The 22,655-nt window shown below is 44.0% G+C and overlaps 1 protein-coding gene across 2 annotated transcripts in view; it reads right to left on the reverse strand.

Moving 5' to 3' along the window:
• The window catches only part of FAM184B (family with sequence similarity 184 member B), a 92,568-nt gene that overhangs the window by 30,809 nt on the left and 39,104 nt on the right, over nt 1-22,655 (reverse strand). The window contains exons 2-7 of one of the 2 annotated variants that reach the window (XM_025194794.1): nt 18,395-19,150; nt 7,882-8,017; nt 7,624-7,775; nt 6,596-6,802; nt 4,815-4,925; nt 2,915-3,052 (exon numbers count right to left, since the gene is read on the reverse strand). In XM_025194794.1, coding sequence (XP_025050579.1) covers nt 2,915-3,052; nt 4,815-4,925; nt 6,596-6,802; nt 7,624-7,775; nt 7,882-8,017; nt 18,395-19,150 — 1,500 coding nt within the window. The remainder of the gene's footprint in view (nt 1-2,914; nt 3,053-4,814; nt 4,926-6,595; nt 6,803-7,623; nt 7,776-7,881; nt 8,018-18,394; nt 19,151-22,655) is intronic. The other variant, XM_025194795.1, reaches the window with a different exon arrangement.

Below are 22,655 nucleotides of genomic sequence, written 5' to 3' on the forward strand. Positions count from 1 at the left end.
GAGGGGAAGCTTGTACCTGCCCTAAGAATAGCTCATTTTGGCCTCTCACTCTCTTCTTTAAAAAAACAGGATAATGATTGAAATAAACTGTCCAATGCAATACGGAAGATTATGGATTAGAGCATATAAAACATTATATAATCCTAAAAGGTTTTATCTTTATTCACCCATATATAGGAACTCTCTAGTCATCCATTTGCCTCCTCTTAGTCTAACCAGGGTCATCCCTAACTAAACCATCCTAGACAAATGTTTGTCTAACTTGCACTTAAAAATGTCTAATAACAGAATGATGGAAGAATAGGTTGATTTTTTAAAGCTAATTCTAGCATTCAAGTGAATGTAGAACGTACGATTGGAAAGGGCTTCCCAAGCTATCAAGGTCAGTCCCCTGCACTTCTAGGCATTGATTTTTTCAAAAGGTCCATAAAGGTGTTCACTCCAATTCCTCTCACAAACCACAGCTATAAAACACCCTAGGGAAAAAAGAGACGTCAATGTTTTACCACTGCAGTGGTAGGAATTTGTGAGGTTAAAATTTGCTCGATGATCTTAAAAAAGAATCAGGCCCTGCAGTACAGAGGGAGAAAAACAAAAACCAAAAAAAACCCAAAGAAGAGTCAACCAGGTATCTTGTCAATGTGACCCGGGGGGAGGGGGGGGGGGGTGTAATCCTGACCCCAAATCTGGCTGTTTTGAACTGAAGCAGGCTATTAATCATTGTGACGTGACTGGGCTATTTAGGTTAGCTCCTAAAAGCAAAATTATCTTCCCCATTGCATATGGCAGATTTTGAGTTACAGTATCATTCTCTTGCTACAAATGTGGAACTCTCTGTATATCAAGGCATGGGTGGATTAGCAATGCCTTTTTAGGATGGATTAGATGGATGCAAATAGAAGCCTAGTGTCTAAGGTAATCATAAGGCTCCCATTACTGTAGTATCTGTGAAAGACAGAGCTGCTAAAACCCCAGTTTATAGACAGGGAGGCTAAGTGAGATTCAGAGGAAGAGTGAAATATCACAGCTGAGATCTCCAGCCAAAAGCAGGCTTTATGTAGCCAAGGAAACTATTTTTAGCTCTGAAACTGTATCCAGGTTAGAACTGGATTAGTAACAGCACATTGCCTAACCTTCGAGGCGGAAGCTCAAGGCCAAGCCATTTCAATGTCCCCAGCTGGGAATCTTACCCTTAGCAAAACACAACACTGTGAATACAGTGTGTGGTGGTCTCCTGGCTGTGAATATTCATGGCTGCATGAAAGGACAATATTTGAAGTTGGCTGAACTGCAGTCATGGGCAATGGTGCCAACTAATGAAGAGTTCAGACAAGTAACTTGCACAGAATACACACAATTGTTCTTCCTCCTTCTGTCTTCCCCTGGTAGACTGATTTCACGTGTCTCCTTTCACCCCATTCAGATTTGTAATGGTGTTACATATTTATATATGTTACTTACACACAAATGATATACAGAACTATGGTGAATGAGATTCCAGGTGCTCTCAGGATTACAATGATCTCTTGATTAAAATAGAGGACTGGGAGTCAGGAGACCCAGGTTATATTCTCTCTTCCGTCAAAGACCTCCGATAGGACCTGAGCTGCATGCTCCCAGACAGAAAGCAAGGAGCAGACAGGCATATGGACGTAGTGGCTGGGCACACCGGTGCTTGCCTGCCCCTTGCCAAGAGCTCCGCAGGTACACTGAGCACACCAGCATGGTAACCACGCAGGGGGTGGCAGGCCCAGAGGCATGCGAGAATGGATCCCCTGCTACACTGGAGTCCCAGAGCCAGGCACAGCTGCTGATGGGCCTGGCTGGGTTCTGCTGTTATACCAAGTACTGCAGAGGAACAGGGGCCTGAACAGCCCAGCTGAGGATGGGATCGGCCACTCAGCAGTGTGAGGGTAGTTCCCAGTCCTAGGGCTGCTGCATGGTCCCTGCTGCCCTGCACTCCAGTGCCTCCCCCTCGGCTGCAGGACACACACCAAGAGCTCTGGGCTCCACTGCCACTGTGATCACAGTTCCTGGAGGAAATCACATCTCCTGCAGGAAGGAAGAACAGGCACATTACAGACACCACGGGCCCCATCTCCACAGCTGGTGGCTCAGACCCACATGCACTCCTCCCAGGAGCATGAGTTGCAGCCGACCATGGGGCTGGGAGCTGCCCCCAGAACCAGGGACAGCTCCCCCACCCCCCTTGACCAGAGTCCTGACCCCTCTGCCCCCTGCCAGCCTAGGGCTGCCCCTGGAGACTCCTGCCAGCACAGAATTATCCCCAGTGCCCCCTACCAACCTAAGGCTGGCACCTGGGGGAGGCTGGAGCTCCCCTTGGCTGGTGCATGGGGGCAGAGCAGGGCAGCAGCAGCCCTAGATAAGGCTGCTCCTGTTGGGCTCAATTTGCTCCTGACCTGGGCTCACAGGAGTCTAATGAGTCCAAATTTACTATGCAGTAAATTCAGGTGCATTAACTGCATGTGTAGATGTACCCAGTGGCATATAGAGATGAACTGAAGCAACTGATAAACTAAAAGAACTAGAAAAGGTTCAGTATATACTTACGTTCTAGGTTTCTGGAAAATGAGTAAAAAACCCACAGTACTACTTTTTAATATAGAAATATACAAATCTAATGTGGAACAATAGAAAACAAAAAGCCCTTTAGCCATATTTCTGTGCCTTTGTATACTGAATTATAATAAATCAAGGAGTGTTTTTTACAAATATGTGTATGTAAATATCAGTTGTAGAAGCACTATTGTTTCACCTGCTGTAGATGTGTTACCATTAATGTCCTCACTGATCCAGCCCACTGGCTGGAAAAAAGTTGGTGAGAAGTGATTAGGTGATTGAGGAGACAGAGCAAAGAAAAGTTTAATTTTCAACATAAAATTATAGTGGCTACCTGCATCTCAGTATCTTCACAGTGTAGGCTATCTAGTTCTTCCTGCTCTTTGTGAATCTTTCTGGAGTAAGTTTGAAGACATTCTGAATATTTGGGTATATCCTGATTTTGACTGATGAATTCTTGCAGTCTTGAAACCTAGATTACCAGGAGAGAAGAACAAGAAGTCAAAAACTTCCATCACTGAACCAACATTTGCTTATCTTTACAAACCTACAGAACTGATGGCTATAAGTTCATTGATTATTCTGGAAAAGGTACCAAATGCAATAAGAACCTTTAGATAAACAAATAAATATGGTAGTTATTATCATCAGTTCATTTCACCATTGTATTGATTTAATTGGTAATGTCATGAAAACAAAGACTTTTTTGACCTCTGATAGCTTGTTCATAACCTTCTCAGGAGAAAAAATGTTAAAAATATTCACATGTAAAAATTTCACAGCATAGTATAAAAAAAGATGTACTCTTTAGAAGGTTTTGAAACAAGTGATATTTTCCTAAGAGATTTGGGCAACATAAAAGGAACACTTTAGGAAAGGGCAAAAATGCATATCAGGGCCATGCAAATCAGTCTTCAAAATTGTCAGCATTTTTAAAGCTGAAGAACTTACCTGGATAAATAAGCACTTTTTATACCATGGGATTCTGCTTTTATTTTAACTAATTATCCACAGTCATAGCTTCTCCACCCATTACACTCCATTGGATTCATATTTTGGCTAATGTACTCACTTGGAAAATGAATATTATTTAGCCATTGATTATACATAACTGCTGCTACAGAGGAATAAGCAGAGTTCTGATGCATCTCAAACATTTATCTTACAGTTGACTCTATTATAATTAGACAATTTTACATTTAAAAAGTATTACATTTAAACTGTGCCTTTAAGTGCAACCCTGAGTGAGATGTGTAGAAGTCACGCTAAACCAGGAGCCGCTGTGCACCTCTACACATGCATTAATAGGCCGTTGTTATGGTGCCTTAAGTTTAGTACCTCTAATATGAACTATTAACTAAATGCACAGTAACTGGTGCTACTGCACAGTAGTGCCAGTGCATGGTCTTTTCATGATGCTTAATGTGCAGTAGATTAATTCTACTGTGCATTAGCACAGCTTTTGTCGTGATGCACTAACGCACAGTAGAATTAGTCTACTGTGCATTAAGCCTCTCATGTAGATGCGCCCACTGTGTCATAGATACACCTCTAGGTCACAATTTTCTTCTTCTTTCTTACTCTGGGAGTGCTGGTAAGTTATAAATGCAGTATGTTACTGCCTGTTCCATGATGGCTCAGCTACCCTAGTCAGTGAACAGAAACCCTACTCTCCATTCCGTTCCTTTGCTCTCTCGACCCCTTTGCTTCAAGGAATGAGCAAGCAGCTCTCCTTATCCCTACCATCAGATTTTTGCATCCCATGAGGGTCATTCCCTACAAAGCATCCACCAAGGCAAGTGGGTCCCCCTCTCAAAAGGACCTGCCTCAAGATTTTGTCCCACATCTACCAAAGCATCTCTATGCCACTGTTCTCAGGACCCTGGAGCAAAGATCTGGGAAACACATCTAGATGTGTAAGGAAGGTTCTAATTCTTATTTACCCTCTGCCAGGAGCCCACAATTCAAGTCACAGTCTAGTCCTGGTTGAGTCATATTTCTCACCAAACAGCTATCAAAAAATAAAAGATACAGTACTATATTAATCTCAGCCAAAACAAAAAGGATTTTAAGTCTTTACAGACATTTAAAAACAACCATTTCTCGTATTTCTGGGTATGTTCATTCCATATTCCCTTGGACGTTAGTTACAGACAAGATTATGAATCTCATTATGAATTCTTATCAGAATTCAGATTCCTTTTAACATCAGGGTAGAATTATACCCAGCATACCTCAAGTGAGGAATCTTGAAGTTTCCCACTTAGGGCTTCTTTCTCTCTCTGCAGCTGCTTTATTTCATTCTCAGATTTCTTTCTTAGTTCCTCTAACTGCAGCTGAAGCTCCTAAAATTGAAAAAGAAACAAACATTCTAAGGTGGCTGCATTGCTTCATTTCCAAGACTTGAGGCATGTGGACAGGCACCAAGTAGGTGGTATGTGCTCCAGAGTGGTGTTCCTGCATGGCACAGAGGCAGTATAGGCATGCTCAAAGAGTGAAGTGACTTGTCTAAGGTCACTAAAATGATGGATATACGAACAACTTACGTCAGGGTAAAGGAGGGTGCGGATTTCACCTGCTTCACAGTAACTGCCCACATGCATGCTCTCACCTGTGATAAGTAGAAACTACCTACAGTAGCTGAGCCCTCAGTGAAGGAGGAGTAAATTACTTTTATTTTACATTCCACTTACCACAGGTTATGTGGGTGCACACAAGCAGTTTCCACAAGGCAGCTGATGTACAATAAGATGCTGCCTCCTTCTACTCTGCCGTAATTTGTATGTCCCATATCCTGAGAGAATAAGTGGGAGCACTTAAAATAATTGTCTGCTCACACCCAGCTCTGTCCCCTAGGTCGCATCGTCACTCAACAAAAGGTTGCAAGAATATTGGGAGAGTGCATGGGTATTGATTTATGAGATACAACGATGTGCTGTCATACTCACTACTTTTATAAAAGATCATTCTGAACCACAGAAATGTAGGACAGAAAAGAACATCTTGAGGTCATCTAGTCCATCCCCGTGCTTTGAAGCTTCTCATCAGTTTTGTTTCTGTCCCCTAGAATTTCTCCAATTTGTCTATATCCTTCTAAAGGATGGTGCCTGAAATTGGACACTGTCCTCCAGCTGAATGAAGCACAGTAATTATCTCTAATGTCCTGCACGCGACACTCCTGCTAATACATCCTAGAATATTTGCCTTTCTTACAACAGCATCACACTGTTGAGCTGTATTTGTACTGTGACCTACTAAAACTTTCAAATGCTTTTCTGCAATGCTACTGCCTAGCCATATGTCCCCTATTTTGTATCAGTACACTTGATTTTTCCTTCCTAAGTGTAGCACTTTGCTCTTGTCTTAACTAAATTTAATTTTATTGATTTCAGACCATTTCTCCAATTAATCAATACCATTTTGAATCTCAATCTGTGCTTCCAAAATGTATTAGCATCAATCTATTTATTTCAACTTATTTAGTCACAATTTTGACTGTCTCACCAGACCAGCAATACTTGCACTCTGGACCTAAATCTATGAGGTGTTAAAAATGCCCTCAAATTCTGTTGCCCTACAAAAAAAATTTCAGAATTTGCAGGATTGGGCCTTACATTTATAAAGTGTATAAGCATGTACTGGGTCAACATATTTGAACTCTGAAGAGCAGAGATCCATAGAAACATAAAGCAGAGAGTGGAATGTACAACCACTATACATTATTTCTTGGGACAGATTTTATATTAATCACCCCAGTATCATATTCAGGCTTGCAAGCTTAAGTGCTGCTAAGTACTCAGTTGACATACCAAGGATAAATTCACCTTCCTGTCTGTGAAGCTTTTTATAGAGATGCACCAGCTCAACTCATGTTTTAAAAACATAGCAATAATATCTTTGCATTCTCCAGTAACTCAAAGTGCCTCCAATAAAGATAATTCAAATGATGCTACCATGACCAATGAGATTAAATACAAATGAATCAGACTATGTGTTAATTGAAGAACATACCTACCTTCTGCAATGTTTTTCTTTCAGCTTCCATGGAAGCTTGTACTGACTTGATTTCCAGTGTGTGTTTTTTCACAAGGTCCTCCAATCCCTTCACCAGCTGCCCCTTCAAACGCATTTTCTCCTCATCTGACTGACGTTTGATTTTGCGAAGTTCTTCTTTTTGCCACTGCTTCATATCGTCTTTTATGGTAGCTGCAGGGTCCTCTGACTATAAAACACATTGGCCTTATAACTGGACAAAATCAAGGTAAAATCCTGGAGTCTCTGTTGTAAAGGAATCCCTGTCCAACAGGGTAAATTCCATGGGAAAACTTTGGTTTTCACTTTTGTTAATTTTAATGGACTGATCCAGGACTGTACACATCTCTTACAGTTAAGCTTTTCACACTGTTCACACTGCAAATTGCTTCTGAAGCTAGAGATCTTCCCAAGGACAGTCCCTCAGCCATGGAAAGAGGAAGAATTTATTTTGCCCCCTGCTATGTCTATGATAACAGGTATATTTTTTCCTACATCCAAGTAAATTGATCCAGTAAGAGAACTAACAGATAAGAAACTGTGTTTGGGTTGGCTAATTAACAGGGACATTGTGATAAGGGAGTTCCTAATAGGGATGATTAGTTAGCATTAATAGCTAATAGCTCTTATTTTTGGGCTAGGCTACTTTTGGTTAAGATTCTAAATAAAATAGAACTGTTTACCCTTTTTATGTTAATCAGCATTTCAGCCCAATTTCAACTGAAGAAACTAGCAGCATGTTTCACAAAAAATTGTGCTATATATCTACTTTGGTTAGTTTATAAGATGCAAATCTACCCAGCCTTCAACTGAAGTCCCCAGAGCCACTCATGTGTTTGAAGTAAGCAGTAAAGCATGTACTTAAGTGCTTTTGCTGCAATGCACTCAGCACTCAGTGTTTTGCAGGAATGAGTCCTACAGGCTTGATCCAAACCCCAATGAAGTCAAAAGAAAACCTCCCACTGATTTCAATTTAGAGTCTCATGCCATAAAAGAGAGGGGAGCAAATACCTGGTTTGGCACTTTTGTATCTTCACAGTCTTTCTTGCCACTGTGGCTCTCTTTGGTGGAAGTCTTTTGTTGGAACTGCACTATCTGGTCTTTCAGTTCATCTGCTGCATTAGCAGCTCTGCATTGGGCATTCAGTATAGTTTCCATTCCTTCTGTGGTAGCAAGATTTACATTTCAAACATGTTTCATTTGTGGAATTTTCAGTATGAATGACTCAAAAGGGGAAATGTTTGAGAGAGACATTAGTGAACTTCTTACCTGCTTTCCTCAGTATTTCATTCTCCTGCAGTATTAGCTTATCTTTGGCAACAGGTAGTTCTTCCTCCAGTTTTTTCATTGTACTCTTTGACTCCAGAATCTCTTGTTTTGATTCCCTGAGCTGTATTTCCAAGTCCTGAAATACATGTGATTTCTCTGTTATGCCTATGGGTGTTTTTTTTAACTCCTAAAGACAGGTACCACCATTAAAAAGTGATCAGTCACCAAAGTTGCCATTCAAAGACAGAAAATATAGATTGGCAATACAGATTAAAAATAGTCATAAATAAACAGTAATAAATTTACAATCATTTAAACTAATAGTTAATAAGTAAACATGAATTTTACTTAAATAATAAGTAAACATTAATTTTACAGTCCGGCCAAGGCAAGATTGGAGCTTAGGCTGGCTACAACAATTAAGGACAATATAAAGTCCTCCTACAGATACATGGCGAGCAAAAAGAAAGCACAAAGTAGCATAGGGCCCCTGCAGGACAAATCAGGTCAGTTGGTGGTTGACGCAGAGAAAAAGGCAGAGCTCTTCAATGAGCTCTTTGCTTCAGTATTCCTTAATACTGACCGAGACCATCCCCCCACCTTGAGCATAGACAGATGTCCAAAAGGCACCAGACCACCAAAGGTTAGTGCTGACTTAGTTAAAAAGCACTTGGAAGGGCTGGGTGGGTACAAGTCAGCCGGCCAGGATGACCTCCATCCACGGGTGCTGAAGGAATTGGCCAGTGTTATTGCTGAGCTGCTGGCACAGCTGTTTGAGCTCTCATGGTGCTCCAGACAGGTCCCTGAGGACTGGAAAAAGGCCAACATGGTGCCCATTTTTAAGAAGGGGAGAAAGGAGGAGCCAGGTAACTTTAAGCCAGTCAGTCTTACCTCTATCCCTGGGAAAATACTGGAAAAAATCAAAGAGCATATTTGTGAAGGCCCAGCAGGGGAAACGATGGTTCCTCACAAGTAGATCCTGCCTGACAAACCTTATAGCCTTTTATGACCAGGTCACACACTGCGTTGACACAGGAGCTGAGGCCGATGTCATCTACCTGGATTTTAGGAAGGCCTTTGACACAGTTTCGCATCCTAGTCTCATAGGGAAGCTAACGGGCTGTGGAGTGGACGCCTACACAGTCAGGCAGGTGGCTAACTGGCTTAGGGACCACACCCAGAGAGTTGTGGTTGACGGGTCATTCTCAGCCTAGAAGGAGGCGGGCAGTGGGGTCCCACAGAGTTTGGTCCTTGGTCCGGTGTTGTTTAATATCTTCATCAGCGTTTTGGACAAGGGTGTGGTGAGCACCCTCTCCAAGTTTGCGGATGATACCAAATTATGGGGCAAAGTTAATACACCAGAGAGCAAGGAGCAGATACAGGCTGACCTGGACAGGTTAGATCAATGGGCAGAACGCAATACGATGCAATTCAACAAAGACAAATGCAAGGTACTTCACCTAGGGAAGAGGGATCCCCAGCACACCTACAGGTTGGGGGATGTCCTCCTCAGCAGCTCAGAGGCTGAGAAAGATCTTGGAGTCATAGTTGACTCCAAGATGAACATGAGTCAGCAGTGCAACGAGGCCATCAACAAAGCCAATCATACCTTGTTGTGTATTAGCAGATGCATGACCAACAGATCGAGGGAGGTGATGCTCCTCCTCTATGCAGCATTAGTCAGGCCACAGTTGTGCCCAGTTTTGGGCGCCGCACTTCAAGAGGGACACGGAGGATCTGGAGAGGGTTCAGAGGAGGGCCACTCGCATGATTAGTGGTCTCCGTGAAAGACCCTACGAGGAGAGATTGAGAGATCTGGATCTCTTCAGCCCTCACAAGAGACAGCTGAGGGGTGACCTTGTAGCCACCTATAAATTTATCAGGGGAGGACAGCAGGGAATTGGGGATGCACTGTTTACCAGAGCACCCTAGAGAGTAACTAGGAATAATGGGTGCAAACTAGTGGAGAGTAGATTTAGGTTAGACGTTAGGAAGAAATTTTTTACAGTAAGGGTGGCCAGAGTCTGGAATGGGCTTCCAAGAGAAGTGGTGCTATCACCTAACTTGGAGGTCTTCAAGAGGAGGCTTGACAGTCACCTGGCCGGGGTCATCTGACCTCAGTCCTCTTTCCTGTCGGGGCAGAGAGTCGGACACGATGATCCACTGGGTCCCTTCTGACTCTATAATCTATGAAATCTATGATATTTAATATAATAAAAATAGAGTTTTAATGTACAGTATTTTTGTGGCATATCTTGCTATGGCTTCAAAGGTGTCATTCAAGTCCTCCTCCAACTGCTGCCAGGCTCCCAGTCAATCAAGTTGTAAATGGGTACCTCATCATCTGGGCTGGGATGACCAGATGTAAAGCTATTCCTGTAACTCCCTTGTGTGCTGCTAGCTACAGATTTGATACATCTTAACCATACCTAGCCTGGCTCTGGAGAATCTTTGACCATTGCCAATAGTTTCAGAGTAGGACTGTGCAACTGGCATCCATGGCTACATGAGGGCCACAAAAGGTTAAATTGCAGCCTGCCCCCCCCTCAAAGCTCCTACTCGAACCTGATCTCTATTGTTACAGAGGCAATAGCAGCTGAAGACTTCAGGCTCCCCATCCCTCTGCCAGCTGTCACTTCTGCCCCTGCCCCAGGAGGTGAAGCACTGCAGCAGCATGAAGAGCTGAGGTTGAGCCTGGGACACATGGTACAGCACAGGATGGGGGAGTCACAGGCATGTGGTGCAGTAGGGGTGGGAGAAGCTGAAGGCATGTGGTGCAGTAGGAGAGTGCCTGGTGTAGCAGTGGGCACAAGCATGGGAACATTGGTGCACCACAGGGGTGTTGTAGACATTTGGTGCAATGATGGAGTAGCACCAGGGCCAAATTAATGCATAGGCAAACTAGGCACATGCCTAGGGCCCAAAATGAAGAAGGGGCTCAGTTGTGCTTATTTTACATATCATAATTAATGAGTGTAAAAAAGTAATATTATATATACAGTATTAAGTAGGGGCACACAAGTTTGTTTGCCTAGGGCCCACTAAAGGGTTAATCCAGTCCCGAGTAGCGTCCATGGGATGTGCAGTGCAGAGTCCCACGGTTCTCCCTGGTGTGGCTGCTGAGCATACAGCCCCCACTGGTGTGGCCCCTAGTCTCTTGAAAGTTGGTCAGTCCTGGTTTCATAGCATAACCTATAATACAGGTACTTCAGAATACATATGAGCAGCTCCTACTCACTTCAGTGAAGGCTCCCTATACACAAGACAAAATTTAATCCTCATATAGTAATTCAAAGAACTATGGATGGTTTTAGTCTCAAACTTCCAATACATCAATGTTTATTTAGGCAAAATTTTAATTGGCTTCAATGGGAATTGCATATGAGTAAGAACTCTAGGATTTGGTCTCTCAAAAAAAGTTATCCAACTGACATTTTTCATAAAGTTGGAATGATGTTGTAGCCATGATAATCCAGTGAGAGGCAGGGTTTTTGTGAGTGATTTTTTTTGGACTAATTGCATGGTTGGGATAGATTTAGACAAGCTTTTGAATGCAGTGCATACCACAGACCTCTGTTGGTCATCTCTAACATCTTTCGTAGGACTTGGAAACACAGAGTATGGACAAACAAATGACAGCATGTTAACAGGGGCAGGACTTTACTGCACATCAGCTAATGTCTTTGTAATGTCTCAGTAATGTCTTTGCCCTCAGCCGATCAAAAGGGAGTCGGGTTCAGATCCCTGAATCTGGAGTGGCAGAGAGCACATACTACCATGCATAAGCCTAAGGACCACCATGTATGAACTACAGAAAGAAGGCCCGATGACTCTAGCAAACAAACACAAGATACAGGAGGTGGTGAGGAAAAGGGATATGGTGTTGCCCATGGACTTTCTCCCCAGTGACAGCAGTTAGGCTGTATAGAAAATGATCTTGCACAAGGACCTGCAGAAGGAAAACAGAGACATGGACTGGCAAGTAGCCCAGAGCGGCGACACAGAGTGGCAAAGAAGCCAACCACACTGCCCCACAGAAACCTGCCCGTGGGAGGCAAAGACAGTCGACCACCACCTGTGGCACCGTTCATATGCCAAAGGGATGTGGAGGAAAGTGTTCACACTCCTCAAGATGGTGACAGGGGTCAAAATCCTAACCAGAGAAGCAGCGCTTTTTGGCACCTGTCCAAGCAGCAGGAGACCCCAATGGTCCACTTCAACCAATTCATCTCTTGCTTCAGGAATTCCCTGTGGAAGACCATAGGCAGACAAGGTGCTTTGGGTAAATGTGTTATCTTTATCAGACCAACTAAATAGTTGGAAAAATTGTTCTTTCCAAGCCTTCAGGAAGAGGGAGAATCTGCTGTTGTTTTGTGTTCTCCTGGATGAAACAGAAGTCAATGTGCAAAATGCAGGTCTGTGAAAATGCAAACAGGTGGCAATGAGGATCAGAGGCCATGGGAGACAATAGGTGAGAGACAGGTAGGTGGGGGGGAGGGGGGAAGGAAAATGTTGCTCTGGTGATAGAATGTAGCTGGTAAAATGTAGACGTTACCTAGGGTTATTGAACGGAAGACAGGTTATAATGTGCCATAAATTCAATGTCTATATTTAGTCCATGATTTTTTTGTATCCAGTAGATTTATGAAGTGAAGTTTGTAGGCTCATCTACAAAAGGTGTTTTGTAGATTCCATTTCAGGATTAGAATTGAGAGATTAGAAAGAGAGTGGTTGTCTTGTGAGAAGTGTGCACCACAGGTCATTGGGTATTTGTGTCTTCGATAGATTTTTGGTGTGCATTCATTCTGGTACAAAGTTGTTTTATTTCTCCTACATATTTTCCATCAGCGCATTTAGCGCACTGGATGAGGTATATTACATTTCTGGAGGTACAGGTATAAGATCCAGGAATGGTGACGGTTCTGTTGTGGGATGTTGTGGGGTACGGTGTCTCTCAACAAGGACATTCCTCCAGAGAGATAGAACACACTTTTGAAAGAGCTACCAGGATACCACATGAAGAATTGCTGCAGTACAAAAAGAAGATTCCCCACAAATTGCACACCATTAGTTATGACATACCATCCTTCCTTAGAACCTATACAGAAAATGCTCAAACAATTGCAACCCATACTAGAAGACCAATTTTTAAAAAGAGATATTCCTAGAACCACCCATCCTAGCCTTTAAACAAGCACTGAACCTTGCCTATCTTAGCACCAGAAGCAAATTTCCTATGACCCAAAGCACACTGAATGGGTCCAGACAAGAAATGTAAAAGAAAGATTTGCTGGGACAAGAAATGTAAAATCTCCTAACACATCTCCACCACTTCCACAATAACTACACCCCACAACAGAACACCATCACCAAAAGCAGACTCTCCCTATGCCTAAAGAAAGGTGTTTGTGCCCAAAAGTCTGCAAAGAACAATTTTTCCAACTATTTAGTTGTTCTAAAAAAAGATATCACATTTACCCAAAGAACCTTGTCTGCCTATGTCCTTAGACAAACATGGCTACAACCAACACCTGTGGAAGACCAGGAACTTGCTCATGTACAGGCACACAAATCTCTCATTAGAGGCCTGTGTCAAAATGCAATGAATCAAGATGCAAGGGTACTATTAGAAAGTGATAGGAGACATCAGGGAGGAGATTATGGAAATCATATGGAAGAGGATGGATTGGCACAGACTGTTCAGGGGTGAGAATCCTGAAGAGAGTGACGATGAAGATGACAATGATGACAATGACGGCGGCAGAGCCAACAAGAGAGAAGATGGTGACAGTGATAACTGAAAGGACTGGGAAATAAACAGGGGAAAGGGGGGAGTCAGGAGTGAGGTTGTGTCATTGTGACAAGCAAGGGTGATGGTGATGGACAAGGGAGTGTGCAGACATGTGGGAGTGCGATGCAGATATTGTGATGGGAATATGCATGATGTAATCACAATTATGTGTTTTGGACTGTCAAGTGAGCCATAGGGGCCAGAGGACCTGTAGATTGGTAGAGTATGGCAGCAAGAAGCTCCCACAGGCACCACAGGTGCTGGGGGCAGCCCCGGGTACCCCCGGGGTGGATAAACAGACCCCCCCCAGGCCCTGGTAGACTTACCGCCAGGAGCACGAGTGGAGTCAAAGCCAGAGCCACAGCCACAGCCGCACAAGCCGGCGTTATGCCGGCTCTTTAAACAGCTGCTCCTGAGGTGGGGCAGTGCCAGGCTAATTGCGGCAGCTGAGGACACCGCCATGGGAAGTTTAAGAGCCCCGCCAGAAGCTGGCAGTGGCAAAGGGGAGAGAGAGAGAGGGAACCAGCAGGGAGCATGCCAGACAGGCAGCACCGGCGGCTCCAGAGGCTGGCAATAGCAGCCTGTCAGACACTGCTCTGCTACAAAGGCGGGGCGGGGCAGTGTCAGACATCAGGCTGGGGACAGACAACCCCCAGCCCCGCAATCTCAGAGCTTAGAAGGAGCGCCTCTCTCCCTCAGAAGGGAGAAAAGGACGCCAAAACACCAAGGAGAGCAGTCCTTGGGGATCAGGGGCTGTGGCTCCAGACGCACTGACATCTAGGTGACCTGACGGTTGCCTGAAGCTGACGCCAGACCCCGATGACAAGGAAGAGGGGGTCTTACAGAGATTGGCGGAGCAGCAAGGCAAACAGCCAAGCGGTTGGCGAGTGGACAGGGTGTAGGGGAGGCGGAGCCCCGAACACCGCAGGGTGTGGTGTGAGAGGGGCGCTCCTTTCAGTCATCACTGTCACCATCATCTTCTCTCTTGTTGGCTCTGCCGATGGGGTGTGAGTACCCCCATCATCGGGTCACCTGGGAAGAGAAACACCACTGAACCCCTCCTTCATCAGGTAACAGCAAGTCGTGGCAGGAGAGCTGGGGGGCACCCCGACCAAAGGAGGTGGTAAGGTACTCATAGCGCCCACTAGAGACACCACATAGAGGTACTGTGGTATTTTAAACAAAAAAAAGCCTTTATGTCTGCTCTTACTTTACAGTAAGCCAAACCACAATAATTCATCCCATTTTCACTGAGGGCAAAGCTTTCTCAGTTTAGGTCTTACTTGCCATGGAGTTAGAGTGGGCAGATGCGGTTACCTGTGGTAAAGCCCAGCTTCCTGTTTACTCACCTTATTTGTTGTTCATACCCTTATATAAATAACAAACAGTCTTCTTACACTCATAATTAACTAATTATAAGTAAACTAGTTAGTTCTACCTCTGTTAAACTCTGAAACCTTTTCAATACTGTGTTGAAGAGACTGTATTTAAAACTGTATTTAAACCAGCTTCTGTTTGTCATCACATGTACTTGCTGTCTCCAAAATAAAACTAATAATTTTGCACCATTATGATGGTTTTCACTGAAAGGTATTAAAGCACTTGGCATACACTGGTGGGAGGGGGGGAATAGAAAATTCATCATGATTAAACATTAGTCTTTTTATTTTCCATGCATTTTAATAGCTTTCCTTGGCAGTATTTACTAATGATGAGAGATTATAGAAATGCTTTTGCTTTCCAGCCTGTCATATTTGATATATCTCTGAAAAGCCAAAATACTAAATGTGACATCAGAAAAAGCTGATGAAGGAGCAGCTTTTATCTGAAAATAAATATTTTCAACATTAAAAAGTATAGAAATTACATTTTGTGAAATTGTGTTCTCTCCCCGTGTATTTACCTTGGAATCTCAGGCCTCTTTAATAGCCAGGGCAAGATTCTCAACTGGTGAAAATCAGCATCACTTCATAGCTTCAAAGGACTGACACAAATTCATACCATTGAGGATCTGTCCCCCAGAACAAATCTTCCTGACGTAATTTCAGCTTTAGCCCTATCTAACTAATGTTGAAATCAGAAATTAATTGCTGAAGAGCTGAAACTGCCTCAGTACTTCAAGTCCCTATTAATTTATAGGATTTTAATTATTCATAGTACTCCAGAAACATAACTTTTTCTTGCATTTTAATCAGTTTCTAGCAATACATAAAATATTCATAGTTGTAAGATATTTATATGATAACAGGCATGACCCATGGTACAATGGATACACATGCAACATCAGCATGAGAAATCTAACCTTTTCATTTTACCTTTTAAATTTATAATCACCATCTAATCATCATTCCTACTGGCTGGGGCTCAGTGTTGTAGGAAGTGCAGTTCTTCTGCTTAAAATGAAATTGTACCTTTTCCAGATTAGCTAACTCAGGATGTTTCCAGTTCACCAAGATACTTACACACACATTTAACCTCAGTGGTGCTCAACCTGTGGCCCACAAAGCCATGTCGTCTGGCTCGTAGGGCTCCCCATGGGTCTGGACATTTGGCAGTGAGGGAGTGGTAGCAGCATTAATTGCTCCTACATTTGCAGCAATGCTGGATTCAGCCTACAAACCAACCCTGTGCATCGGATCTGGCCTGTGGACTAGTCCCACATCAATCATCTGGCGCAGAAGGCTGGATAAATTGAGTACCACTGGACTATACAACTCTTTAATCTGTATTTAAATGTTATAGCCCTGATAATTCTCTCTCTGTAAGACATTCACCAGGCTGCTATTTTGTACCCACAAGCTAGGCTAGGGCTTTTAGCCTTCCTTAAAATAAGGCCAAACTCTGTGCCACATTTCTTTGCAATTGGCTCCCTGTTAAAGGTTTATGGAAGCAGGACATTGCAGCTGAGCTGCTCTTGGCCACCAGGATCCAGGCATACCCCTTTCTAGATATGCTAACTGCTTAATCACCTGCCTAAGCTCCTTGCTGTTTTCAGCGAGGTCTGATAATCTCTCCTTAGTGCAAGGTATAAAGCTCAGCCATCTCCCTGGCTCATGCTTTCCCAGAGGGTATGGAAGACCCCCTAATTCAGCAGCATAACAAGGGATGGGTGACTGGAGCAACAGACCTGGGCACCTAATTAAGGGGGTGCAAGGTACTGCCTCTGATGCAACCAGTCCAGGGCTTGCCACTGCTGCTACCCAAGGTGCAGACCTTGATAGTTAGACCTCTACCTTGACAGGTAGGAGAAAGAGTCAGCTGGATGTGGTTCCACGAGAGCAGAAGACAAATTTATAAAGAGATGAATTCACAAGCCTGAAGTGGTCTTGTCTTTTCCACAGAGCTCCTTCCTCAGCAGAGATCCCCTTTAAAGGAGAAACCCACAGATGTACAGCTCAGTCACCATAGTATTGTCAGGTAGAGCGGGAGTGAGAGCAGCAGGGTCCAGAACTGCACTCCACTGGAGGAATGGAGCATATGGTGACTTGCCTTGGTCTCCCACAGACCCCAGCACCCTGTGAGGTTTCTGGGCCTTGACAGGAGGCACACCATGCCCAACCACACAATATGATGGAATTTCTGCAAGGAGCTCTGCATACGGGTGTCTTCCCTCTGAGACCTGTTCCCATTCAGGTGGTGATTTGGCCTATTATTACCATATAGGGATTTTTGAGGTTCCATCATTTATAGTATGCCATATAATTTAAAGCCATTGTTAAAGAAACACGCAACCTAGAACACTTGATTTCCAACTTGCTATTTTGTTGGCAGGTCTCTCTATTCTAATTACACAGGATGATGTGCTGCTAATGGCCATAGGGTGGAAAACTGCCAAAGCAATAGCCCCTATCCACCATTCTCCTTCATGAGTGGTCCTTATCTATATTTGATAGCACTACTGCCTATTTACTGTCATCTTCTTTTGGTGCAGGAGAGAAGGAGACAACTCTACACTCTCAGTCAGCTAACAGACAAGTTCCTTTCTATATGGAGGTAAATCTGCTGTTCAGAAGTTTCCCACATAGATTCTTAATTGTCTGTGAAACTCTCCCTCTCTCTCTCTTTACAGCTTACTATCACTAGGTTTCACCCCCTTGGCCAAATCCACACATAGTGTGGACGTTTAATTCCCCAGGGACAACTAGCAGCAGTGCACCTTGTGCCACTGCTAGTTGTCCCCAAAGAAAGCTCATGCCACGTGTGCTCCAGAGCATGACAAGCTACCCCAGGAGAAGTAGGGGAGGCCAGGGCCAGCACTGAGCTAGCCCCAGCAGCCTTACCTAGGATCCTGGGGGCCTCCTGGGGCAGCAGCAGCAGTGGCGATTCTGCTGCACGGAGCCTGGCTGGCAGCAGGAGCAACGCAACTTCAGCAGGCCTGGCTCTGCTTTTGAGCAGCATGCACTTTACCTGTGTGCACCGCTCCACTTTTTTTCTCTGTGGGTTTTTTGGACCCCTGGATATCCAGAGGTCAAAAACCCTCTGCACTGCAAGCATGGAGAACATGCAGTATGTGGCACCGTAGATGTGTCTGTGGTGCCATATACTGCATGGCTGAGCTCATCTGGAGGCAGCCCTTGTTTTCTGAATTCTGTTAAACTTCTTTAGTGCTTACAAAGCATTTGACTCCAGGTGATATTTAAAAAAAAATCCTATAAACCAGAAATTTAAAGACTTAGCAATGTGCTACTTCATAGGCAACTAGACTAGGGTCTCACATTCTACCTGTGTCTTCTCCTTCAGCTTCTGGGAATGTTTCTTCAGCTCATTTATTTTTTGACTTTTCGCCTCTAGGTCAGCCTCCAGCTTCTTTACTTGCTGCAACAAAACAGCCTCTTGGGCTTCATTGATTTTCCTTTGCTCCATTTCTCTTTGCTGGCACTGCTTCTGTATATCTGCCACTGATTGCTGCATGGCCTTTTTCAAAGTGTCTTTTTCTTTCTCATAAAAAGCTTGTAATTTACTGGTTTTCTCAGCATATTCTTCAATTATCTTTTGATTCTCACTCTTGAGGTTTTCCATTTCATTAAGTACAACCTGCATCTCCACACGGTGTTTTTCATCTAAACTCTCCTTTGTATCCAAGTTCTCTCTCTCAAATGTTTTGCAGTCATTTACTAGGCTCTCAGACTCCTGGTTTAAATGCTGAAGCTTGTTTTCAAAGTCTGTCTTCATATCTAACATCTCCTTGGAAAGGGAACTGATCAACTCAGGCTGTTTTCCCTCTGTTCTCAGCTGTTTCTTGCACATGATAAATTTTGCTGAGGCTTCTTCCTTTAGCATTTGGTGTTGCCCCAGCATATCTTCCAGGGTCTGAATACGCTTTCGTAGCACCTGTTCTTCTCCTATTTTGCTTTTATACTGGAGGACTGTTTCCTTTGTCTCAGCATGGATGTGCTTAATCTCTTCTTCATGTGCTTCTTTAAGAGCCTGTATGCTGGCCTCATGTTCATCATTTTTAGTGTTCAGGGCATATATCACCTGTAGACCAAAAACAGAAGATTATGGTACATTAGATGATGGTAAAAAGAACCAACACTTGTAGATAAATGCATTTCTAATGTGCTTACCAAAATAATTCTTTATTAGCAAAAAAAAATATGCTGATCCCAGACAGAAAGCCCTATGGGTCTGGGGGAAAAGATGATGCTGTCAGTTGGAAAATACATAGTCTATTTTTGATTCTGCCAGAAGCTTCCTCTGTCGGCTTTGGCAAGTCACAAAATTTTCAGGGGTGCCTGCTACTACCTAATTAAAAAAAACTTGAGGTTAGATTTCCAGATGTGCCCAGTGCAGACAACTCCATCTGATGTTAGTAGAAGCTGTGACTGTTCAGTACCTTAGAAATCAGGACCAGCCGCACATCCAACAGTTAAGAAATACCGTATTTATCTGAATACAAGATAACCCAGAATATATGACGCCCCAATAATTAGATTCTATATATGGAAAATGTATACATTGGCTATAATTTTCCAGGTGTAGAATCTAATTATTGGAGGTTTGTCTTGAATTCATCCCCCTCCTACTGCTACAGCAAGGAAAATAGTGGCTGGAAGGAGGTCAGGTGGCCCCCTTGCCCTCTGCCCCTCCCAACTCCTTTCCCCTGCAGCCTTGTTGCCCCTTCCCTCCCTCCCCCTTACTGTCAGACCCTGCTCAGGCTCTGTTCCCTCCGCAAGCACAATGTGGAAGTGAGTGCATGTAACAGTGGGGGAAGGGAAGAGATAAAGAGGAGGGCAGAAACTGCAGAGGGGAACAGGAGACTGCTGTGGGTCTAGCTCTAGCCCCCAACCCTAACTGCTGCAAATTTCAGCACAGGTACTCCATAAATATACTTCTGAACACCACTTCTGTACCTACTTACACATAGTAAAAGCTAGGCATGATATGAATACAGAGCCAAAAGACTTAAGACTTAACATATAATTCATTGGGCTGGGCCCCAAGAGAGTCAACAGCATTTCAAGCCATGGTGACCCCAAAGTCCAGCACTGCTTGGTTTGTGCATGTACTCCAGACACTCACCATAAAGGAGCCATGTGCTAATGAGCCCTTGACTTGCAACTGGAACCAGGGGTTCTTGTTATAAATTCTGGGACCTTCCAAAAATGTATTTCAGATGAGGCGCAGGGCTGCCTGGTCCGTCTCCACCTCACAGACGGCCCAGCCACACTAATCACATGAACAGGCTGAGAGAGGGGGTGACAGAGCCTCTCAGTTACACAGAAGCTTGGTAATGTTTACAAGACATTTAACGCTTATGAAGAACAGAAATAACTGGAAAAGGCAAGAAAAGCACTGTTCAGCTGTGGGGGTGAAGAGGAAGTCAAAATGTATTTGATGTAGTGGTTCACAAGACTGAAAAAGAGTTGGTGCTGAGGGAGACTAAGTACTGTGGGCACTTAAATTTATTCAGATGGGCTATATGTAACTTAGCCTTGTGGTAGGTTCCCATTAGTGTGTTTGCCCAATATGGACCATGTGTTTTATGGGCATACTCAGCATCTGCTATATTCAATCAGCTTCATAGTTGGTTTCCATGACTAAGCACATCCTGCTTCTAGCACCAGTTTAATGATAGCAAATTTATTTAATAGGATGGTTTGCTGATACGCAAAGCTACAACAAAGGGCTTTCTTCCCATGCTGAATGGAGGGCAAACCTCGTCTTATATTTGAGTAAATATGATACATGGACAATTCTAAAATGAAAGGCCTTACATTTTCTGAAAATGTGTTTTCCTTATCTGTAAAATGGGAAGTAACAGTTCTGACCTCCAGGTGCATGGTGATGCTTCACTCAATATTTATAAAGTACTCTAAGATCCTCATGTGGGAATTGCTACATCAATACAAAATATATTTTAAAACGCTCATTAAAATGCTGCAGTAATTTGGGATGAAGAACAGCAATTTTTTTGCTCTGAGCTTGTACATTTCCATAAGAAGTCTGCAGGTCTGGTTTTAATGACTACAAAATATTCAGTATTCTCTCTGAAAGGATACTTAGGCCCAAATCATGTTCCTACTGAAGTTAAGTTTCTTCATTGACTTTGTGGGAACAGAATAAGAACCTTAAAATGTAACTGGCTCCTATAAATGTTTTTTCCTTCTTTTTTCTGTGCCATGCTCTGATGCATATCAAGACTTCTAATAAAAATATCTACCCCTGTAAGTGCCAGGCAGACTGCTTAGCACATTCATAATATCTTGCGATGCTCTGAATCATCCTGTTGTATCTAAAATGTATACAACAAGCAGATTCACCTTAATTACTGGTAAAGGACACATGCAAGGATTGAATTGGAAGATTTTTTTAGGGCCAAACCACTGCTGGTGCCCCTTGCTCCCCCACCCACAGCCCCCCTGAGCCCCAGCCCTGCTGGAGGGTCCCCAGCTGCCAGAGCTATGGGGCCAGGGACCTGGGTCCACAGTCCCCTTTCGCCAGCAGGAGGCAGCAGCTGCTGCAGTGGAGCTGAGCCCAGCTCCCCACCTGCTACTGCCCACTGCACGCTTGGGCAAGGGGGTGGGGCCAGCTCCCCACCATGGCATGCACTTCTGGAGGGGCATGTGGGAACCCGTGCCCCCCAGATCTGTGCGGGGTGGGGTGGGCAATGAGGGCAGCAGCGTGAAGTTGTGCCTCTCAAAACTACTGTGTGCTGGGAGCCTGTCCCCCAGCCCCCAGATGAGCTGCCCATGGCCCTGTCCCACTCCCCGCTGGGGCCCCAGCCCTGTCCAACTCCCTCCCTCCTTGCAGGAGCTCAATTTGCCCCCTCCCGCACTAACCTGTGGGAGCTGCTCTCCAGGCTGCCTGGGGCCATGTGCACGAACAATACATACACATGGCACCTCTGCCTGACCACCCTCCTCCAGCTCCCTCCCAGGCCCCTGCAGGCTGGAACTCTGCCAGCCTGCAGAGGGCTCCTCACAAAACTACAATGTACACCATTGAACACCTTCAAGAGCAAACTGGATGCTTATCTTGCTGGGATCCTATGACACCAGCTGACTTCCTGCCCTTTGGGCAGGGGGCTGGACTCGATGATCTTCTGAGGTCCCTTCCAGCCCTAATGTCTACGAAATCTATGAAATCTATGAAAACTGCAAAATCCTCGGGCTTCTCCAATAAAACGATTCCAAAAACCAAAAGTTGTGAATCTAATGTAAGTGATTTTTACATGTAATAATATACAAATGGTTTTGCTTTTCCCATATTGATTCAAATAAGGGGCTGATTCTATTAACCACCAATTCTATAAAGCAGAATCCACTGTATAAAATCAATACTGAGCTGTGCTAGTACCAACATATGCAAGCGAAAAAGAGATGGTTATTTATCACCCTAAGCCTTCCTGCTAAAAGCCAATGATACACTCTCTGCTCGTAGGCAATATCTATGTTAGTCAGGTAGTGTCTCTGGCTGTAATTCTTTTAATGGATTTTTCTGCTTTCATTCTGTTAATTAGAATTCATTCCTCTCTCCTGCT

Source organism: Alligator sinensis, unplaced genomic scaffold (genome assembly GCF_000455745.1).
Source record: "Alligator sinensis unplaced genomic scaffold, ASM45574v1 scaffold1498_1, whole genome shotgun sequence".
Classification (NCBI taxonomy): Eukaryota; Metazoa; Chordata; order Crocodylia; family Alligatoridae; genus Alligator; species Alligator sinensis.